General features: G+C 44.2%; 1 protein-coding gene across 1 annotated transcript in view; it reads right to left on the bottom strand.

The window, feature by feature from the left end:
* MORN1 (MORN repeat containing 1) overlaps window positions 1–23,580 on the bottom strand; it is a 178,143-nt gene that overhangs the window by 105,988 nt on the left and 48,575 nt on the right. Inside the window, 3 exon segments of the mRNA XM_075906074.2 lie at window positions 9,524–9,714; window positions 11,546–11,669; window positions 20,637–20,747. Coding sequence (XP_075762189.2) covers window positions 9,524–9,714; window positions 11,546–11,669; window positions 20,637–20,747 — 426 coding nt within the window.

Raw genomic sequence — 23,580 nt, 5'->3', positions numbered from 1 at the left:
CAAAATCATGTTACTGTTATCAATGCTGTATAATCTCTTTCATAATACACGTTGAAGTCTTGTAAAAACATCAAGAACACAACAGGAATATTCTTCCTTAACATACATGCGTCACTTCCATTAGCGTTACATAAACTGAAATAAACAAACTACTATTGCTGCTCTGATTCCATTTGGTAATTTGTCTAGTGCTATTTTAAACAGCCATTATTAACTTTTCAAAAAGAGTCTTGGAAAATTATTCATAATTCAACATAAAACTGTTGCTACTATGACTGATGTTTAAGAAGAAAAACAAAACTAAAACCCAAAAAGACTCATTTTTACAAAACTAATTTATTTCTCTAACATCAGGAAACAGCTAGGAATGAATTGGTAAATCTGAGATATGTATAACTATACTGTTACTAAGGAGACTCTCTAAAGGAATTCCATCTAATCCATCTTTGCTAAGTTTGGATCTCATTACCTTTTTGAAATACGGGAAAATAGCCACATTTGAAATAAAAGGCTACATATGTGTTACTACTATACAACAGAACCTTTCAGAATTCTATTTCACTGACAGTTCATCAATAGTGGATAGAACTGCATGAATTTTCATTATTTCATTATTACATCCATACTCCAGACTGTGGTGCATGAAAGCCTCAAGGACCTCATAATTTACCCATCAACAGAAGTTATTCTTGAGGCATTTTGAGAGCTAGCCAGCATTTCTCTCAAAACCAGAGATGAAACCTGCTGAGAAGAACGAGAGTATAATCAATGAAACAATGGCCAGGAAAACGTCTCCATGGCTGAAAGTTGCAAACCTAATAGTCAAATGAATCTTTAGGAAGCAATAATCTACTACATATTTGAGAGAATATGTCCGTTTCTTCAAAATACCCCTTAAATGGTAAGAGTTACGACCACCAAATTCAGTATACAGCTTCCTCTATCATAACTTAAAGCAACAGAAGGGTTTGGTTGTGCCAGAAAATGGGATGTGCCTGGAATGGACTGCTAGTCATAAAACCATACAGAAAAGAGACAGAATCATCAGCCATGTGAAAGGGGCTGGCTACGGGTGCCCCACATCTGGAACAAGCCTAGCCCCAAGTACTCCACCCCCCCCCCCACTCTCCTTGATGGGGGGAAGGGGGTCTGAAGCCCTTTCCCTGATTCATACGGGGACATTACTGGCTGTTCCCCTTCACTAGGGAGTGAGGAGAAAGACAGTTTGCTGCATTCTTCACTCTAGCTGGGGAGTGCAGGAGGCAGACAAACTGTACGCTTTGCTCTCGCTGACAGGTACAGGAAGAGCAAGTGGAAGAGCAAGTAGCTCTGGTATGAATCTTGGGTGCCCTCCCTTCACACTCCCTACACGCACGTGCATGCACATACACATGGACAGCCCCTGCCCTGAGCCCCTCCTTAAGGACCCGAACAACTCAGGGTAAATGTGCTACTTCAAAATATAACAGCTGTGCTTTGACCCCTTTTCTTATTACATTCTCCATACCTGTCCACACAACAATGTTGCATATTATATGCCTTATTTATTTTGGGTGAAATTCACTGATAATACTAAGTAAGCTCTCTCCATTTGTTAAGTCCCACATAGGGCTGCACAAGGAAATACATGTGAAGACCCCTATACACTAAGCAAAGAGTCTCCACATCTTCATTATCCCCACAAAGACAAGCACAAAAGACACAACGATGCAGGCGAAAGAACAGGCTATTGGTTTGTGTTTTGACGGATCCAATTACTTTCAATATTCATGCAACTAGCATGGCAGAGCTGCAACAGTTATTCCAATCCACAGCAGCTATGGGAAAGGGTGGATTTCACTTCATCCCTTTCACACTCTACCTGCATAAAGCCTGAATGATCAACTCAGTAAATGATGACATGATAAAAAGAGTACAAAATTATGAAGAAATAATGTGATCTTCTATTTATCTCATAAGACAACAACAAAATGACAATTAGTAGAACTGAAGTGGAACAAATTCAAAACCAAGAAAAGGAAATACATTCCCACAAAAATGTATAATTAGACTGTGGCTCTGACTGCCACAATACACCATGGAAGCCAAGATCGGGTTTTAGACATTTAGGGTATGTCTACACTGCAGTTAAAGCCATGCAGCTGGCCCATAGCGGGGGTCAGGATAAGAGGCTGTTCAATTCTAGCATAGATGTTCAGGCTTAGGCTGGAATCTTAACTCTGAGACCCTCCCACCTTATCGGGTCTGGGGGCCTGAACATTTACATTGTAATTAAAACAGCCCCTTAAGCACAAGCACAAGTCAGCGTGAAGGGTCAGCTTCCAGTGTTAAGCCACAGTGCAGGTATGCCTTTATACGACTAACAAGAGTCACTCCTCTCCACCCATCAAACAAGAACAACAAACTTATCAAGACTTTTGGAAGGGACAAACACCCTCCTATTTCAGGACATAAAGCAGTCAAGAGGTGCACCACGACACACATGAGCATGACAATGTTTTCCTGCACACCAGGCTCCATGCTCATGCTGCTTTGGCACAGGGCAAACAGAGTAAAAAAAATAGGTGTGAGTGGACTACCTCTCGCTGATATCACACAAGGGGGGAGGGAGTAGACAAGTGCCTTCTGGGACACTGGCAATATGAGCGTCTGACCACCCGCTGCAGAGTTTTGGACCCAGTGGACACCATGAGCAGAGCCCAGAATGCACAGCTGCCCAAGTACCTCGTTCTCCAAGTTGACAGTAGTCTCCCTAATGGGGGCGCACTACTTTGGACTACATTTGATTCTTCCCCGCAGTGAGGACACGGCCCTTTTACTTTGCAAAATCAGATGGCAGAAAATTGACCATGCTAGATTCAACCTTATCTCTTAGTTAGATGTACCCTCTATTAGCAGTGCTAATTAGAAATAGTTACTGTTGGGCAGGCCCTGGGAAGCATGTGGAGCTTGCCTTGGATGAATTTCACTATGTGCTTCCCAGACATGTCCCTTTTTTAATAAACAAAGGGTCAGTCATTGGAGCATTTTTACACTAAACGTATTATTAATTACGTAGTATGTTGAGCTTACTTATCTCTTTCATGCTTTTTCTTCCTCCTCTTTCTCCTTGGCCTTCACTCCATTTTTTTTGTACCTTTCATACTGTTTATCTTGTTGCTTCTTTCCTGGATCATCTCTCTCATACTTAATTTATTGTATAATAATTGTTCCATCTCCTGCTATCACACTCTTCTGTTTTGTATATTGCCCTTCAATCTCACCTACTGTCCCGCCCTTTTCTTTTTTTCCCTCAATCTCTTTCCTCCTCTTCCTACTTTCTCCACACTTTCTCACCCCATCACTGACTCGCTTGTTAGTATTTCTTTCTTTTCTCATCTGTCACACACACTCACAACCCACTCACAGGTCTGTGAAATTATACCAGGGCCAAATGGTCTCATTGTTTGTCTTTGCTTCTGCACACTCAGGCAGATGGTACTGTACAGGGTCATATCCAGGAGGTGTTCTTCACAACCAGAAGAGTTAAAAATTCATTTTTCTTTTTAAATCAAAGTCAACATTCTGCAAATCCTGAGGGGGTCATCCAAAACATGCTGGTATACCAATTTATGCTCAGTCCAGCTACTCCATAAATGTGATCCCCACTTATTGTTAAAGAAGACTGGAAAGGAGAATTGTCAATTATGGGTATGCAGCAGGCAGAGGATTATACATTCATTACACATACTAGATGAAAAGGTTAGCTAATGGGAAAGTTACAAGTTTCTGGCCTGCACTAATGTCCTTCTACATTGCTCCAGAGGGCATGTCTGCACAGGGAAATTTTGGGTAAAAGGGAATGTTTAGAGAGGGACACCAGATTGAGTTGTGCTTCACAGAACCTCATTTCCGTAAAGCCCATTCAAAGGGACTATTACAAACTGGCACAATTAAAGCAACCTTTCGGCTGCTCCAATTTGAGCAGGGGCCCAAGAGCTGTCCCAGTACAAGGGGCCGGGTAGGGAGCAAAGGTTGTTCAGAGTCACATTTGTCTTGATTTGGCATGATAACCTCTGCTTCAGTGAAGCTGAGCATTTAGTCCTCCCTCTATAAAAAGATACTGAAATCAGCTGAACTAGATGCAAGACTTCCATCCCTTCTAGCTGAAAAGTGCTGTGTTCTATAGAGAATGAATAAGGAGTTAAAAATACAATATTGTTACTATTTACACTTACAAGGATGATCAGGAACCAGTCATCTCCCTGACACTTCTTTTGTGGTAACTAACACCCTGGATTATGGTTGTACCAGGAAAGGTGTTAGTTCCATATTGTAGTGGGGATTTCAACTCCAACCGTCATATTTTTATCTATAACCTAAAATATCACTAATCAAATGCGCTAGAGAGTGAGCCAGCAAAAGTGAGATACATTTGTTTAATAACCGTAATCTTGTGATGATAACTTGAGAGTTCCTTCATGTGGTACATATGGATTCTTCTTCATTATGAACATTTACTTTGATGAGTTAAAAAGGAAATGACAAATGACAAAAACATTTGCACAAACTCTTGAGTTTTTAAAACCATAAGTGTCACACAAGCTAGGGCTATCAAATAAACCTCTTTGCTTACTAAGGTGGATGGTATTTATTTTGTTTTTTCAACTAACTCATAACTGCCCCCAGCTTTGTTATTCCATTTACCATATTAAGATGCAAATCACGTATTTACACTGTATCAAGTTATATGGGAGGATTTAATATTGCTGTTCACAATAAACTGCTATGATTAAACTATGATTCAACTCCCAAGCTTCAGGATTAGACTCCCATGAATAATAGGGTGGTAAAGCAATGCTAGCATGTTTATAAAGAAAGTGTTAGTTCAATTGTTACTCCCTGTCCTGTAGGAATATGGAATAACAATCTAAGTATTGAATATGTACATAGGATGAGACTTACTGTGCTATAACTCCTTCAAAGAGTAATGAAATGGACAAAAGGACATTAAGACATTAGTGTAGGATGTAGGAGTTTAAATCCCTGATCCATCATAAACTTTGTGTGTGACCATGGGCAAGTCATGGAGCCTTTCTGTGTCTCAGGCTATGTCTATACTGCCGCCTCTTGCAAAAAAACATACAAATGAGACAAAGCGTGGAATATCACCACACCTCATTTGCATAATTAATGAGGCACTGTTTTTGTGCGAGAGGATTTTGCGCAAAAACGGAGCCTCATTAATAATGCAAATGAGGCATGGCAATATTCCATGCTTTGCCTCATTTGCATTTTTTTGCACAAGAGGGGGCAGTATAGATATAGCCTCAGGGTATGTCTACACAAGCCACGGGCGTGCTATTTCACCATCCTGGTAAGTCTTGTTGCACGACGGATACGGGACGGCTTGAAATAGAGTGTTATTTTGAAATCTGGCGCTTTATAGATATGCCATATTTCAAAATAAGCTATTTTGAAATAGATTTGAGATAAGATGTGCAATTTGCATATCTTATTTTGAGTTTAGGGTGCTGTGTAGATGCACCCTCAGACTCCTGCCCATTACAATAGGGATAACAACACTGAATATATGGAGATATACCTATCTCATAGAACTGGAAGGGATCTTGAGAGGTCATCCAGTCCAAACCCCTGCCCTCACAGCAGGACCAAGTACCATCCCTGACAGATTTGCCCCAGACCTGTAAATGGCCCCCTCAAGGACTGAACTCACAATGCTAGGTTTAACAGGCCAACGCTCAAACCACTGAGCTAAACCTCCCCCCACTGCCTGCCTCATGGGGTACTGTGAGAATAAGTATAGTAAAGAGTGTGATACTCTCAGATCCTGTGATAGTGGGTTCCACTTAAGTACTTTAAATAGGCGCCCTTTAACTCCAAAACCATACCTGATGTCACCAGCAGACTGTTCTGTAATTCCACATTTTCTTATTTTAATTTTATTTCATTTACAAACTTAATGTTTAAAAACAGTGTCAACAAGCAGCTTTTCCTCTCTGTATTCTAGGCATCTATACCTCCCAAATTCAGCTGAAATGGCTCCCCTCGAAATGAACACCTTGTCAGGGTATGTGACATGCCATCCACAAAAACGAGACCTTTTTCTCCCCCGAGTGAACCTCATGATTCATACACACATTCACAGATGAGAGCACACTACAGTGAACCATTTGTGATGCTTTTTACATAGGAAAATTTGTATTTTTTTTAATACAAAATTCTGATACATGAAATGCCCAGGAAAGAATGGCAACTCTGTTGTCAGATTTCCAACTTTGGTGATTTTATCATGAGTCTTCAGATATTTTATGATTTTCTAAAAGCCCTGACTCCAAGAACTGAGTGATTATGTGAAAATCTATTTTTACTTTCTAAAAAAGGAGAACATTCTAATCTTTATAACTTCAAGGTAAGGCTTGATGATGTGGACACCAATTTTTCAAACCCAATAGGCAAATAGAAAGATCCCAAATTTGCTCTTTTTAAAATCATATGACTTAACTAAATGGGATTGGGAATACTGGACTGTGGTTCCGTAACCTCAAAATAAGCCCACAAGCTAAAACTTGTTGGCCATTCCCTCAAAATTCATACACCAGATATTGCAAGCATCTGGAACAAAATGGAGAGGGGAAAAATTAAAGATATATTTCTGCTTTAAAAGTGTTTATCTTAAACTAAATTCAATTAATTAAAGAATATCTTAAAGGAACTAGAGGCTTTAGGATCCAACACCTCTATTCTTGCAGAAAATAGCACTTTCACTTTACTGAAGACACTGCACCAGCTACATTTGAAATTATAGCCTCTCGCAGAATGAAAGTTGTTACTAGAGACAGGCTGTATGTTGCTGGTGGGAGGGAGGTTCCAAATTCTGGATTAACATTTACATTTCAGGGTTTAGGCCCTTCTTTCATTCTACCACCAGTGAATACACAGCAGCATTATTTCGGAATAACTGACATTATTCAAAATAATAAAATGTGCATCAACACAGCAAGCCATTATTTCAAAATAATGTTGAGATGAAGGACTTCTTACTCCGGCTCCTCATTCCATGATGAGCAAGGGAAGCCGAAGGAAGAGTGTTCTTCCTTCGACTTCCTACTGTGTAGACAGCACCAAAAGCTGAATTAAGCTATTTCAACTTCAGCTACGCAATTGACATAGCTGAAGTTGCGTATCTTAATTCAACTTTTGCCCTGCTGTGTAGACATATCTTTAGGCTGTGTAAGTAATTCTTGCAGCTCCTTTGATCTAATTCAGTGTTTCCCAATTGGTGCTCCGCAGAACCCTGGGGTTCCGCAAAGCAAAAGTAGGGGTTCCATGAATAGCCGGCACTCCCCCGCCTCCTCTGAAAGAGAGAGCACCGGCTAGCTTGTTTCTAGTTCCTCCCTAGGGAGGCAGGGGCAGAAAGAACAGTTGCTTCTGGCCGGCACACTAGGGGGGTGCCAGAAAGGGGTGTCTCCATGTGACCCACAGCGGGAAGGGAAGCACTTCTGCTCCCCAAAGGAGCCGGCTCACGCTGCCTAAACAGCTGGGGCTATGGCACGCGGCAACCTAGTTCCGCCGCCATTCTGCACAGGGGTGGGGGGCAGGAGGACAGGAGGGCAGGAGACCCGGGTCTGTGCAGTTCCGACTGTGCAGGCAGCGCGCTTTGCCCTGGGACTCACTGCGTCCTCCCCCCCACAGGATGGCATCGCGGAAGTAAGTTGCTGGCACGCAAGAGCCCCTGCTGCTCAGGCAGCGTGCATGCCAGTTATTTGGGATGGGGAAGTGCAGTCGCACACTTCCTGGAACCCAGAGGTGCTGCAGGATTGCCAGATATTGGTCCCAGTTGCCCCTGTCCCCTGCCCAGACCCCCCCCCAAGTACCCTGTCCCCTGCCTCCACCAGCACTGTTCCTAGCACCCAGCAGCACCCTGTCCCCGGCCCCAGAACCCTGTCCCCAGTCCTAGCACCCAGCAGCACCCTGTCCCCGGCCCCAGAACCCTGTCCCCAGTCCCAGCACCCTGCCACTCACCCCAGGACCCTGTCCGTGGCCCCAGCACCCTGCCACTCACCCCAGCACCCAGCAGCACCCTGTCCCCAGCCCCAGCACTGTGCCATCCACCCTAGCACCCAGCACCACCCTGTTCCTTGTCCCAGCACCTTGCCACCAACCGCAGCACCCAGCACCACCCTGTTCCTTGTCCCAGCACTCTGCCACCCATCCCAGTGCCCAGCAGGACGATGTCCCTGACCCCAACATCCTGTCCCAGCACCCCACCACCTGTGCCAGCATCCTGCCACACAGCAGCACCCTCGCCCCGGCCCCAGCACCCACTAGCATCCTGTCCCCTGCCCACACCAGCACAGTTGGGACCACATTAGTTAGGATTGGGGAGGAGGGGTTTGCATCTCACTTGTGTTGTGCCAACTGACTTTTCTGTGGGTCAGTGACCCTTGGCTCAAAACAGGTTCCTTGCCCCTCTCAAAAATAAAGACAATGCTAAAACCTTTTGAGTTTGACATAATATTTTATTTAAAAATGAAGCATGGCCAACATGCCTCCAATTGGGGCCAAATCCCCATTTCACTGCAGCATCATAACACTCCTGCACCACCTGACCCCAAATCTGAGCCGATCATACACTGGAACGCTCTGTCCTGAGCCTCTTACATCCCCTAACTCCTGCATCCCCACATCCTCAGTCTTCTGCCACAACACTCCTGCACCATCCTCACATGGCAAATCTGTGTCCTGAGCCCATCATACTCCCAGCCTCCCTGCCCTGAGCCCCTCACATATCCAATCCAAACTCCTGCACCCTCACATCCACAAGCCTGTGACTTGCTCAGCACCCCAACCTTACACCTGAGCCCAACACTCCCCAGCCTGAAGCCCCCTCCCCGAGCCAGCACCCCCTTCTCTTGCATCCAAATTCCCTCCCAGAGCTTACACTTCTCTCCCCTTCCCAGACCCAAAACCCTCATTCCCACTCCAGAGCCCGCGCCTCCTGTCTCAGTCCAGTGAGAGTGTATAAAGGCTGGGGAAAGCAAGTGATGGAGAGGAACAGAGAGGATGGGGCCTCAAAAGGGGTGGGGTCTTGGGGAAGGATTGTAATTTTCATGCATTGGTGGGTTCCCCTCTTTTTTTTTTTGCTTGACAAACCTAGGGGTTCCTTGAAATTCTGAAAAGCTGAAAAGGGTTCCATGGCCAAATAAAATTGGGAAACACTGATCTAATTCATTGAGAACCAGTGTGTTTTGACTGAACAAAATAACTGAAGCAGAAGCTTTGGAGAGGAGGTAGTTTTTTATAAAATAGAAATTAAATATTTCTATGAAATTCATTCTATTTATTATAAGAAAGTCAGTGGAAATCACTTCTGCTGTTAAAATGCTTTGAGAGCCTCCTATTTGCATTACAAAAGCAGTCTCCTATTTTTTTGAGTTGTTTTACTGCTGTGTAAAGATACCTTTTGTTTCTCAGTTAACTAAGACGCTGAGCAGTTGACTAATCCATTATCTCTACTCACCATCCTCATTGCTTGGGGCATCTCCCATTCCATGCAGGGTGTCTGATCTGGATTCTGGCTCTGTATCTCCCTTAGGGATTGGTAAATCAGCCAGTGCAAATCCAGATTTACCAGATACAGGGGCAGCAGCTTTCAGTTCCCAGCTTCCAGACACTGCATCCATCAAAGGATAGCTAATACACTCAAATCCACTGTGAAAGAAAAGAGTTGACATTTTATTTTGTTGGCACTGATAGTTTTAAGGTGTTAATGAAATAATCAAGATATAATATGGAACTTCCCATCAGGGTCATAAAATATCCACTGTATGAAAGTTACAGTTGTGTATATATGTTGTCATGTATGGAACATAACATACAGTACAGATAAATTGGCTTATTTCCCATAATGTTAGTCTATCTGATTTTGTCAACAAACAGTGTAGTCCTAAACCTTTGTACACCAAATTTATTTGGATTACTTATCTCATGTCCGTCAGGTCCAGGTGAACTGGTGCACAAAGTCACAATGATGACCTGTCCTGATAATTATCATAAAATGATAATAACTGAGCAACTTGAAAGAGAATTTTTACTGTGGATTCCATTTCATGTGGTAGAGTGCTGCAGAGAGTAAAGATTTTTAATTGGTTGGCTAGATAAAAGTTATTGAGTAATATTTTCGCTGATGGTCAGCAATTATCCTTGAAAGAAAAAAGAAATATATTGAGCAATATGTTTCCAAAGGAGTTAAGGATTCAACCAACTTTAAATTTCAATGGGAGCTGGGTGCCAAATTCATTAGGCTCTGAAAATCCTAGGCACGAATCCTGATTTAGGATCCTAAATATGAAGGCTGATTTTCAAAAATACTGAACACTTAGCTGCTCCCATTAACTGCAATGGGAGCTGCTGGGTGACCATCACATTGAAAAAAATCATACAACTTTTTTTCTAAATTGAAATATACACTTTCAACTTTAAGGCTCTTGTTTTTAAAAATCTTAGCTGTTATATTTTCATAGTTAAGGAATCCCTTGATTGAGCAGCAATAATTTACTTTTTTTTTAAATCTTCTCAAAGGACTCCATGCCATGTTATGAAGGAAAATACTTAAACAACCATGAGCAACATTTTCAAGAACATAGCAATGTAAGGGGATTTATTTTTTTAAAGAAAGTACAGCACATACATGTTTATTGTAAACAATTAACTTACAGTGATTTACCAGTCTTTGCCAAAGACAACAGTCAAAGACTATTTTAAAAAATGACTATGGAAAACAAACTACCCAGTAATCAGAACATAGGCTCATTTTAAATCAAAATTATCATAAAGGATACAATTTTCATCACTGCCTAAAGTGATTTAGGAGCACAAGTCCTATTTTCAAAAGTGACTTACAAATAGAATTAAGGGTTTGTCTACATGGAACAATTTTACCAGTTATAACAGTAGAATTACACTAGTTAAGATAACATGGGCATAACTTTCCCATGTTTTAGCCTTTGAAGTGCCTAATCTATTTTTGAAAATGGGACTTAGGCTATCAAGTCACGTACTCAATATATTTTTGTACCTCACTGGTAATATCTGTAGAATATAATGACTGAAAAACAAAATGGCTTCTTTCAAAATACTATACCAAGGAGTCCTGAAAAGTGATTCAGATATAAAAGGGGAAAAAAAAGACTACAGAAGATCTACCATATGACTCTCACATTCAATGTCAATGAAGACTGCTGTAACTTAAGAGGAAATACAATCAGAGTTTATGAAAAGAATGTTAGCCTCTTTACCCAGTGTGTGAACCAAGGGCCACCGAAGACAATAGGTTTCCTTTTACTGATTTCAATGAAGTTCCTAGTATCTTCTGGAAGTCATGGACTTGGGAGGAAAGCAGAAACCAGTAGAAAGTAACTGGTGAGGGCACAAGAAAAATCCAAGAATCTGGCCTGAACTAGATGATAGGTCAAACACTACAAGGGAAAGTCAGGGAAAGTAAAAACACTTCATGAAATAGATTGTTCCACACATTACGTACAAAGGGGTTTTCACTGGCTTCCTCTCAGCTTCTTCAATTAACTTAAATAAACTGGTAGAAGAATTTGCTGGAATTTGCTTGGTTTTGACTCCACACCAGATCTCCAAAAGTCGACCATTCTCATCTTCCCATCAAAAGAGCAACCGGCAAAAAAAACAATTAAAAAGTCATAATTGTGTAGTAAAAAAATGAAATATTTTTTGCAAATGAAAAATATCATCTTAGGTAAAATAAACCACCTAGTAAAAACACTCATCATATTTGTAGCACAGAATATGATGAGTGATAGAATGATCCAGGGTTATTTTCTTGATTCTCTGTCATTGTAGCTAATTCAGTTATTATCTAAAATCTCTTTGATTAATACCCCTTTAAAACTTCTTACTCATTCACTTTAATTTTAATCCTTCATCTTATATTGTTTATTTAGCAATGCACTCAAATGGTATGTCTTTCCATCTCTCAGTTTAGTTTATCCTTTCAGTACTGTGGTTTCATTTTGTGATGTGCTGATAACAACTGTAAAAAAAGTTTTCTTGTGACAGAAAAAAATATATTGCCTGGTAAAAATTAGGACCCAATTCTCTGCTGGCTTAATTCCACAGAATTTGAAGCCAAATTCAAGTCCAGGACAAGATAGGAAAAATTATACTTTCTGTTGTTCAACATCCAAATAAAGCAGATAGAGAAAATTTAGGATCAGAGGAACCCCAGCAGTCGTTGAATCCCTTGCAAAATTTCAAAGAAAAATTAGCAAACATGCATAACTCTGCAGGGGCCTTTGGTACTTAAAGCTTCCAATCCTTGCTTCCCAAAAGTCTTCTTTTACTATGCCACGCGCACAACAGAGCTAACACTATCATTTCTACTTTGAGTTGGGAGATCACAATTGGAAAGCCAGCTTGTCTTCTCAGCAGGCTGGAACAGAGAGTTTGTATTCACTATTTCTAGTAAAGGCAAATATGGGGAATAAATATTTCAGTTTCCTTGAACATTTTCTACTCAAATTGTGAGGAAAAGAACAAAGACATACTTTAACCTTTCCAGAGGATTCATTTTAAATAACCTTCTCGGATTTGTACTTTGAAAAGATATAACGAAGCTGTCATGTTTTCTGAAATATGTATCTAGGTACATTCATTTAACTCCACAATGCTGTAGATAGCCTTGACTTCAACATAAATGATTTTAAACAGAGGTTACAAAGACCAAGTGAGTTTTAACTGTCAACAGGAAGCTTTTCTTTTCTGAATACAGAATTTAAATGAATGTACTGATTGTGAAAGGGCATAGATTGACAGCACTGGAAAATGACGTCTTCTCTCTCTCCAAATAACAAGTACAGTACAAACTTTCTCTCTTCTAGTCTATCCTAACACTGACCTAGAGAAAAAGCCTTCTACGGTTGAAAGGAGAGTTTTGTCTCTATTCAATCCCTTACCTTTCTGCTCTTTCGAAAGAGCGCGTCTAGACTGCACGCGGAACTTTCGAAAAAGCAAGCCGCTTTTTTGAAAGAAAGCACCCAGTGAGTCTGGATGCTCTCTTTCGAAGAAGCCCTATTTACATTCAAGAACGCCTTCTTTCGAAAGAGCACTTTCGAAAGAAGGCGTTCTTCCTCGTGAAATGAGGTTTACCACCGTCGAAAGAAAAGCCGCATTCTTTCGATTTAATTTCGAAAGAACGCGGCTGCAGTCTAGACGCAGGTGAAGTTTTTTCGAAAAAAGGCTACTTTTTTCGAAAAAAACCCTGAGTCTGGACACAGCCAAAGAGACCAGTTACTGTTCACTAAACATTAGACTGAGACCATCAACTCATGTACACATGCCACCAACAAGCTTTCAGGTGCTTATAATTTTTTATTATTAATGACCTGGACTTCACTGTGAAAAATTGCATTCCATTATTAATCTCCATAACATGGCAGTCCCACATTGTAAGTGCTTCTAACTATAAAGACTTTCCACTTTGAGATTTTGAAATTAAGACTAGCAAATTATGTGCATATATAATATTAAGCATGGAATTCAGAAAAAAAATAAAATTCATAAATGTTTAGGGATATTCCTAGATTTTTTGCTCAATTTATGAAGAAGAAGTTACTCACCTTGTGCAGTAACTATGGTTCTTCGAGGTGTGTGTCCCCGTGGGTGCTCCACTGTGGGTGTCGGGCTCGTCCCAGCACAGCAGTTCGGAGATGTTTCAGCTGTTGTTTGCTGGACCGCGCATGTGCGGCGACCATCTTGCTGCTTTTTGCGCCGTTTTGGTTCATGTGGTCCAGCTCCTGCCAGTTCCTCTTGATCGTCGAGATCTGCAAGACAAAATAACAGACTCCAAAAAGGGGAGGAGGGCGGGTCGTGGAGCACCCATGGGGGGACACACCTCGAAGAACCATCATTACTGCACAAGGTGAGTAACAACTTCTTCTTCGGGTAGTGTCCCCGTGAGTGCTCCACTGTGGGTAATTCCACAGCAATAGCCGACATAAGGCGGAGGGGTGGAGTCAATTTGTTGCCGCTGAAGAGAGGACCTCATTGGCTACTGCTGTGTCGGAGATGATGATCTTAGATAGTGCATAGTGGTTTGTGAACGTAAGCTCAGAAGACAACGTTGCCGCTCAGCAAATGTCTTTGATGGGAACCCCTTTAAGGAAGGCTGTTGAAGATGCTACTGCCCTGGGAGAGTGGGCTCTGACCATATGACGTAGTGTGACATTTCTTATTACATATCATTTAGTAATACATGAGACTATTATTTTCGATATTCGCTGAGATGATAATGGACAACCTTTAGAGCGGTCAAGTGAGATTAACAGATGTTGAGTTTTTCGTATATTGCGGGTCCTTTTAATATAGAATGCCAGAGCTCCCTGGATGTCTAGCAAATGAAGTACATGGTGTTTTGAGGAATGCGGTTTTGGGTAGAATACGGGTAAAAAGATAGGTTCATTTATGTGAAAGCTGGAGTTGACCTTGGGCAAAAACAATGGCTGTGGTCGTAGAATGACCACCTGTGGTGTGAAAATGGTGTAGGGAGGTGATGCCGACAAGGCTGCCAGTTCTCCTACCCTGCATGCAGATGTAATTGCTAACAGGAACACAACCTTCATGGTAAGAGAATTGAAGTCGGATGTAGACAAGGACTCTTAACGGTGGCCGCATAAGAGTATCTAGGACCAACTCCAGGTTCCAAGGATCTGGAGGTTGCTTGTGTTCAGGAAACAGGTTGGTCAGTCCTTTGAGGAATCTTCTTGTAGTGGGATGCGAGAAGATGGTATAGCCCTCAATTGGTCAGCAGAAAGCTGTGATAGCCGCTAAGTGCACCCTAAGAGACGATAGAGAAAGTCCACGGTGTTTGAGGTGTAAAACGTATTCTAGAATGGAACATAAGGGCTTTCCATGAGGATCTGAGCCTTTGTGTGTGCACCATTCAGTGAATCTTTTCGACTTATGCAGGTAAGTGTTTTGGGTCGAAGCTTTCGTACTATGTATAGAAGCAGATGGTCAACAGCTGCCAAACTACCTAGTCTTTCTAGTTGGCATGTGTCAGGAGCCAAGCGGTAAGGGAGAGGCAATCCAACTGCAGATGAAGTAGCCTCCCATGATCTTGAGTCAGAAGAAGCAGGCCGACTGGGAAGGTGATACGGGGGATGAGGCAACATATGGAGTAGGTAAGGGAACCAAGTTTGGAGTGGCCAGAATGGTGCAACTAGGATTAGTGTTGCTCTGTCCACTGCTGCTTTCTCTAGGACCTTGTGTATTAGGGGATAGGTGGGAATGCATACAGAAGCTGCCAACCCCAGTTGTATAGAAAGGCATCTCCCTTCGATGCGAAGCCTATGCCCGTTCTGGAGCAGTAGTGATCGCACTTTGCGTTGTACTGCGTGGTGAAAAGGTCCGTAGTTGGGTGACCCCAGTGACAGAATATGCTCTGTAAGACTTCAGGGTGTAGCTCCCATTCGTGTTGTTGCGCAAAGTGTCTGCTGAGCATATCTACTGTCGTGTTGTCGTCTCCCGGAAGATATGCTGCGGTGATTATGATATTGTGTCAGTTGCACCAATTCCACAAATACACGGCTTCCCTGCACAGTGTACAGGAGCGGGTTCCCCCCGTTTGTTTATGTAATAGACTGTTATCATATTGTCTGTGAGAATTTGCACCATCTGGTTGTGTATCCAGGGAGGGAAGTGGTTGCAAGAATTGCACACCGCTCGCAACTCAAGCAGATTAATATGGCAGAGCGATTCCTGGGCCAACCAACAGCCTTGAGCTTGTTTGCCCTGCATATAAGCCCCCAAATCAAGCAGGGAAGCGTCTGTTGTCACCTGGACAGTAGGTTGAGGAATGCAGAAGGGGATGCCCGCTGCAGTTGTGGGGGACGGTCCACCACTTCAGAGATTGCCTGACTGCTTGGTACAGTGACCATTCTGTGCACGTCATGCATGTGAGATGTGTATACTGTCAATATCCAGTGCTGAAGGCATCTGAAATGAAGGCAGGCGTGGGAAACGATGTATGTTGTCACTGCCATGTGCCCCATCAGTTGCAGACAGGTGAGCACTGGAACTGTGAGACTGGTAGTGAGAACCTGAATGAGATCTTGAATCATATGAAGTCTGGAAATGGATAGGTAAGCGCATGCTGTAACGGAATCAAGACAAGCGCCTATAAAGTCTATAGTCTGTTGAGGTACAAGGGACGACTTTTGGATATTGATTATAAGGCCTAAGGCAGGGGTGTCCAAACTTTTTTCAAAGAGGGCCAGATTTGAAGAAGTGAACATGCGTGAGGGCCGTCCCCGCACCCTCAGCCCCAAGGCGGAGGGCCCGCGGGGTCGGAGGCGGGCGGAGAGCGCAGGACACGCCGGCCTCACAGCGGCCCGGGGGCAGGGCGAACCCGCAGCCGAGCGGGGGAGCGGGGCTGCAGACGTGCCCTACAGGGCAGGCTCTAGGACCGCGGAGGCCATGGGCGGCGGCGGCGCGGCCAGAAGCAGCGCGCTGAGCACGCCAGTTCAAAAGAGCGCCGGGGAGCCAGGAGAGGGGGAGGAAGCGGGGGCCGTATTAAACCGGAACACGGGCCGCAATTGGCCCGCGGGCCGGACTTTGGACATGCCTGGCCTAAGGTATCGAAGAGCCATCTTGTTGTGGTGACCGCATTCGAGGCCCTGAGGAGGCAATCGTCCAGGTAAGGGAAGATAATGATCCCTAGGCAATGTAGAAAAGCTGCTACTACCGCCAGTGTCTTGGAAAACACCCTTGGGGCTGATGAAAGGCCGAATGGCAGCACCTTGTACTGGTAGTGCTCGGAGCCTACCAGGAAGCACAGGAAGCGCCTGTGGGCAGGATGCACTATGACATGGAAATAAGCATCTTGTAAACTGAGGGATGCAAACCAGTCTTCTTGCTCAAGCACCAGTATGATGGTTGTGAGGGTCACCATCTTGAATCGCTGCTTCCACACATAATAATTGAGACGACAGAGGTCTAGTATGGGCCTCCAACCGCCGGACTTTTTCTGTGTCAGAACATAGCAAGAGTAATACCCTCTCCTCTGAAAGGATTGCGGCACCCTCTCTATTGCTGCGATATTGAGGAGGTGATCTATATCTTGCTTGAGGAGGAGCTCATGAGATGGGTCCCTGAAAAGGGACGGGAGGGGAGGGGTGGTTGGAGGATGGGATGTGAAGGGGATTACGTAGCCCGTTGTTATGAGCTGCATGACCCATCTGTTGTTGTTATTGCAGCCCAATGATGTTGAAAGGGACGCAAGCGGGGGTGGAGAACTGCAGTGCTGGCAGTCGAGGCAGACAGTATTGGAATGGTTTGCAATCCCTCAATCAACACGTCAAACTTGCTGTTTGAATTGTGGCTGAGTTGTAGGTCTAGTGGCCTGGGGGCATCGTTTTTAAGGACGCTGCTTAGGGCGTTGTTGGTCATATTGCCGTGGCTGTGCGTAAGGGAACGGTCTCTGTCTTTGATAGGATGTATACTTTTTGCATCAGTATGGCAGCGTATACATTTCTAAGATACTTAGGGTGGTACGCGAATCCTTGCCAGAATGAAGCAACTGGTATGTTTTGTCTGCAAAGAGACCTTGTGTGTCGAATGGTAGGTCTTCAACCTTCGACTGAAGTTCCCTCAGAACAGCCACTTTGTGGAGCCACGAGGCCCTGCGCGTTACTACAGATGTCACTGTCGTTCTTGCTGCTGCATCTACTGTGTCAAGGGCAATGTTGAGCGCTGAACGAGAAGTGGTATAGCCTTCTTGAATAATAGCCTTGAGAAGCTGTCTTTTTGTGTCAGGCAGGTGTTCGAGCAGTTGGACTAACTTCGTGTAATTGTCGAAGTTATGATTGGCTAACAGCGCTGAGTAGTTGGCCATTTGGAGTATGGACGTGACTGAGGAGTACACATTCCTTCCAAAAAGGTCTAGGCCAGTGGTTCCGAAACTTTTCGGCATCATGCCCCCTTTTGATTTTTGAGAAACCCTCACGCCCCCTCCTCCAAGAAAAATAGCAGCAAAACTTGGGGTGGGATTGATGGGGGGGGTGAGGCTGGGTCGCCTTGTGTCCCCCTGGAATTTCTTCATCGCCCCCCCCGTTTGGGAACCCATGGTCTAGGCACTTATCATCTTTATCCCCAGCAGTCGCTTTGTACTGGAGGGTTTTAGCCCGTTGTTGCGCCGTGTGGACAACCAGCAAATTAGGTTGGGGATGGTTAAAGAAGAATTCCATCCCAGTGGCCAGGACAAAATACATTTTGTCAGCCTTCTTATTTGTCGGTGGGGCCATGGCAGGGGTCTGCCATACGCAGTTGGCGATTTCAAATATGGCCTCGTCCAGAGGAAGAGCGACTTTAGATGAATGGGAGGAAGGATGTAAATTTCTCAACAGACGGTGTTGTTTTTGTTGAACCTCCGTTGGCTTTACATTCTGTGTATCGGCTACCCGGCGGAAGAGGTCTTGGAATTCTTTGAGGTCATCAGATGGTGAAGTATCTCCGATAAGGATGGCATCGTCCGGTGAAGAGGAAGTTACATCCATGGGGGAGGCTTGTTGTGATGCCTCTACTTCTGAAGTTTGTGGTATCTCCATGGTGGGCTGTTCTGCTGGTGCCTGGTCACTGGATGGAGTTGGTGGTCTGAGTAGTGTCGGAGTGGAAGATCTGCTCCTGCAGTGAGTGGCCACTGATGGAGCTGGTGACGGTGAAGAGCAGATAAAGCAGGAATAACTGGCTTGGTGGCCATGGTGTGAACGCCAACAATCGCCATAGCTAGGATGGTATCTGTGCCTGTAGTCATCCCTGTATCTCGAACTCCTCGAGTAAGTGGGAGACCTTGGAGAGCTGGATCTGCAGTGAGAGCAGCAAGGAGATGGTGACCGGTAATAATGGTGGTAGTAGCGTCTTGGTGGAGGGGAGACACTACACTGTGGTCATCTTGAGTCATGTTTGGTTGAAGGTGGAGAAGGAGGTTCGGGGGATAAAGTCGCCAGTTCTGGGATTAGTGGTCCCTGACCGCGCGTGGATGAAGGAGAACATTTCATCAAAGGTGTAGGTGGAGTTGTGCCAGATGTTGAACTCCTCCAGGAGTATGGTGGTATTAGAGAAAAGCGAATCAGCATCAGTTGCTCCAGCGCCGTGTGCGTCAGTTCCGACTGTGTCCGTGACCGTGATATCAGCACCGATGCTGATGTTTGATGAGATGGCACAGCTCATTCCGGTGCCGAGGTTATCAGTGCTGGAGAGAGAGGTGCCTGTTGTATCGATGGTGTCTCTGGTGCCAGCATCGGTGCTGGGAGGCTGGGCACCGGAGAAGTGGGTGCCGCATGTGCCAGAGTCGGTGCCAGGAGATTGCATGCCGGAGGAGAAGGCGCCGACCTCGCCAATGTCAGTGCTGGGGGCGGTGCCGGCTTCGGTGCCAACTTGGTTCTTGGTGCCGTATTCACCGCTGAGCTCAGTGCCGATGTACTTCGCATCGGCTTCTCTTTATGCGGCTTTCAGGTTGCCGCTGTTCCAGAAGTGCCCAGTTTATCTACCGTGCTCACACTCAGCGCTGGCAAGGAACGAGACGGGGAACGACTCCTTCTGGAGCTTGTTGCTACTGGGGAGAGCCGACGAGCTGTGGCTGGGAGAGATGGCAGTTGAGCTGTGGTTTCCACCCGCAGACGAAGTGCCTTGTCAAATAGAAGCATTTTAAGCCGCATCTCCTGGTCGCAGCGTGCCCTTGCTTTCAACTTAGAGCAGTGCTGGCACTTCTGGGGGATGTGTCCCTTCCCAAGATACTTTATACATGAAGTGTGCCCGTCAGACACAGGCATTGAGTCCCAGCATGTTAGGCATTTTTTGAAGCCTGGTGAGCTAGGCATGGTGAAGGAACTTTTCTTTTTTTAAAGACGATAACTGACTGAACTAACTCTAACTACTATAAGAACTACAGAAACTGGCTAATTAACTAACTAATAAGCTATGTACAATACTCTCCTCTCTCAGTCCTGACAGGATTAACATGAGAGAGAGCTGTTTCTCCGTCTGCGCCCGAAGACGGTCAGGAAGAATGGCGAGAGCTGGACTGCGAGACCAGAAACGGTGCAAAAAGCCGCAAGATGGCCATTGCGCATGTGCGGTCCAGTGAACAACAGCTGAAACATGTCCGAACTGCAGCGCCGGGACGAGCCCGACACCCAAAGTGGAGCACCCACGGGGACACTACCCGAAGAAGAACTTTATTTCTTCAGATGCTACCAATATGATACCATTGCCTATTGCATAGATTACTTACATATTATTGTTTTCTGAAAGAAGGATGTGTGTACATTTGTACCTTTGGGTAATTCGCAATGACTTCTGATGCCTTGCAACAGAATTACAGAACATCCCAAATTTAAACGATTCTACAAACCATTTCCTTTGAGGTAGCAGCTATATATCTGAGTGGTACAAAGCAAAATTATAGGCACCATAAAAGGCCTGGAACAAAAACTATCATAAATGTAAAAGGAAAATATAATTTAATGACATATTTTGGTATTTTCATGCTCTATTTATAATTTTGAAACATTTTATATGGCAGAAAATATCTCTATACATGGTCTTACATTCTGAAACCTCTCCTTCTTCATTCTGTAGCTGGACATGAAGGGTGATAGCAGACCCTTGAATTACATCAATAACTTCTGGGCCCAAAATTACTATCTTCTTTGCTTGAGCTGCAACATGAAACATATCTGAATTATTCTCTAATTAGCAGAGAAAATGCTCCCACTCCTCCAAAGAAAGCGAAGTTAATCACCTTGGTGCAGTAACTGTCATTCTTCGAGATGTGTCCCCCCGTGGGTGCTCTACTGTGGGTCCTGGGCTTGCCCCGGTGCCACAGAATGGAGATGTTCAAAGCTGTACTTGACCGGACCGCGCATGCGCGGTAAGGCGTCTTGCGGCATTCGCTGTCTCCCGTGCTGCGCGATCTGATCCCAACCAGTTCCTTTGACCCGCCTCAGGATCTGCAATAAAGAGAAACAGACTCCAAGGTGGGGAGTCAGGTGGGTAGTGGAGCACCCACGGGGACACACATCTCGAAGTATGACAGTTACTGCACCAAAGTGAGTAACTTCGCTTTCTTCTTCGAGTGATGTCCCCGTGGGTGCTCCACTGTAGGTGACTGAGTAGCAGTACCCACCCATGGAAAGAAAGGTGGGGATCGGAGGCTACTTATTTATTATTGGAAGAAAGGACAGCATATGCTACGGAGGTAACCGGGAGCCATCTGCATTGAATGGTGTAATGTTTGACAAACGTGTCATGAGAAGCCAAAGTGGCTGCCCTACAAATATCAGAAAGAGGGACACTCTTTAAAAAATCAGTGAGCTCTACGGCGTAGTGAGAGTGGCACATTTCGTGCAGCATAGTGTTTGGTGATGCAGGAAACAATAATGTTGGAAATACACTGTGAAGACCGTCTCCATTGCTGAACGCTCAAAAGGGGAGCCCCTATTAATCTATCCGTCTTCCTAAGAGTCCTAGTGCATTCTATGTAAAAGGGTAGGGCCCTACAGACGTCAAGAGTGTGTGGTATGCAGGTAATCAAGTCGTTGAGACAATGCCCTTTCTGACTTAGAACAACGTTTCCTCAGATCCCGTCCCCTTTTACCGCTTCTCTACTTACGCTACATCGTTGACATCTTTATGATCTGGACCCATGGCCAAGAAACACTGCAGACATTCCACAGAGATTTTAACAACCTACACCCCACCATCAATCTCAGCCTGTACCATTCTACACTAGAGATCCATTTCCTGGATACCACAGTACAAATCACCAATGATAAATTAGACACCACTCTCTACAGAAAACCCACTGACTCATACAGTTACCTTCATGCCTCCAGCTCCCATCCAGAACACACCATACGATCCATCGTCGATAGCCAAGCCCTTCGATACAACCACATCTGCTCTAATCCCACTGACAGAGACCAGAAACTTCAGGATCTCTACCAAGCATTTATAAACCTCAATTACCCACCCGGAAAAATAAAAAAACAAATTGAAAGAGCCGGACGAATACCCAGAAACCATCTACTTCAAGACAGACCCAAGAAAGCCAACAATAGAACACCACTTGTCATCAGCTATAGCCCCCAACTTAAACCCGTCCAATACATTATCAATAAACTACAACCTATACTGGAACAGGATACTACACTCCGAGAGGCTCTGGGCGACAGACCCATAGTCTCCTACAGACAACCACCTAACCTCAAGATGATTCTTACCAACTATCACACTAATACCAACCCTGGAACTTTTCCTTGCAACAAACCCCGTTGCCAGCTTTGTCCACATATTTACTCTGCTGACACCATTATTGGATCTAACCAATTCAGTTATAAGATCAAGAACACATATTCCTGCTCATCCAGAAATATAATTTATGTCACCATGTGCCGACAGTGTCCGTCTGCTATGTACATTGGACAAATGTCTCAGACGCTTCGCCAAAGAATCAATGCACACAAAACGGATATCAGACAGTATCACAAAGAAAAAACAATTTCTTGCCATTTCAACCAGAAAGGGCATTGTCTCAACGACTTGATTACCTGCATACTACTTCAAAGGCATTTTAACACCAGACTTGAAAGAGAAACCTCTGAACTGTCATTCATGCTTAAATTTGACACTTTACGCTGGGGTCTTAATAAAGACGCTAATTATCTTACCCATTACAAAAATAGCTTCCCCAATTATCACCTCTAATATCATTAGCTCACAGACATTTACCTCCCCCCATCATGCACCCTCTGTTCTGAAATTTGATTTGTCCTTTTTATGTGTGTTCACTTTTTTTGATTGTATCCCTTTGGTATATATGGTCGTGCCAATTCTCTTCCAGAATTTGATCTGAGGAAGTGGGTCTGGCCCATGGAAGCTCATCACCTAATAAACCATCTTGTTAGTCTTTAAAGTGCTACATAGTCCTGTTTTTTTGTTTCAGCTGGACTAGACTAATACAGGTACATCTCTATTACTATTCTACATGCAAGAGTCTGTAAGAGTGTCTCATGTGGTGATGCATGAGGTTTGAGGAAAAAAACAGGTAGCACTACTGGTTCATTAAGGTTGAATTCTGAGGACCCCTTAGGGATGAATGCCAGGTGATGTTGGAGGATCACACTGTCTCTTTTGAAGGTGGTATACGGAGGTACTGCCATCAGAGCTGAAATCTCACTCGTTCGTCATGTGGAAGTTATGGCTATGAGGAAGACCAACTTCATTGTAAGAGTCTGGAGAGGAATCGTAGCTTGGGGCTCAAAGGGCGGTGCTGTAAGAGCCCAAAGGACCAAGTCTAGGCTCCAAAAGGGAGGGGCAGCCCGTGTGGGTGGATCTATGTTCATTAGGCCCTTAAGAAATCTCTTACTGAGAGGATGGGCAAACACCGAAGCACCGTCAATCGGGTGTCGAAAAGCTGTGAGTGCCACGAGATGAACTCTAAGAGATGCCAAGGTTAGTCCATTCTGTTTTAGGTGCATTATATAGTCCAGG

Source organism: Pelodiscus sinensis, chromosome 24 (genome assembly GCF_052426305.1).
Source record: "Pelodiscus sinensis isolate ZL-2025 chromosome 24, ASM5242630v1, whole genome shotgun sequence".
NCBI classification, from domain to species: domain Eukaryota; kingdom Metazoa; phylum Chordata; order Testudines; family Trionychidae; genus Pelodiscus; species Pelodiscus sinensis.
This window is presented reverse-complemented; position numbering and strand designations above follow the sequence as displayed.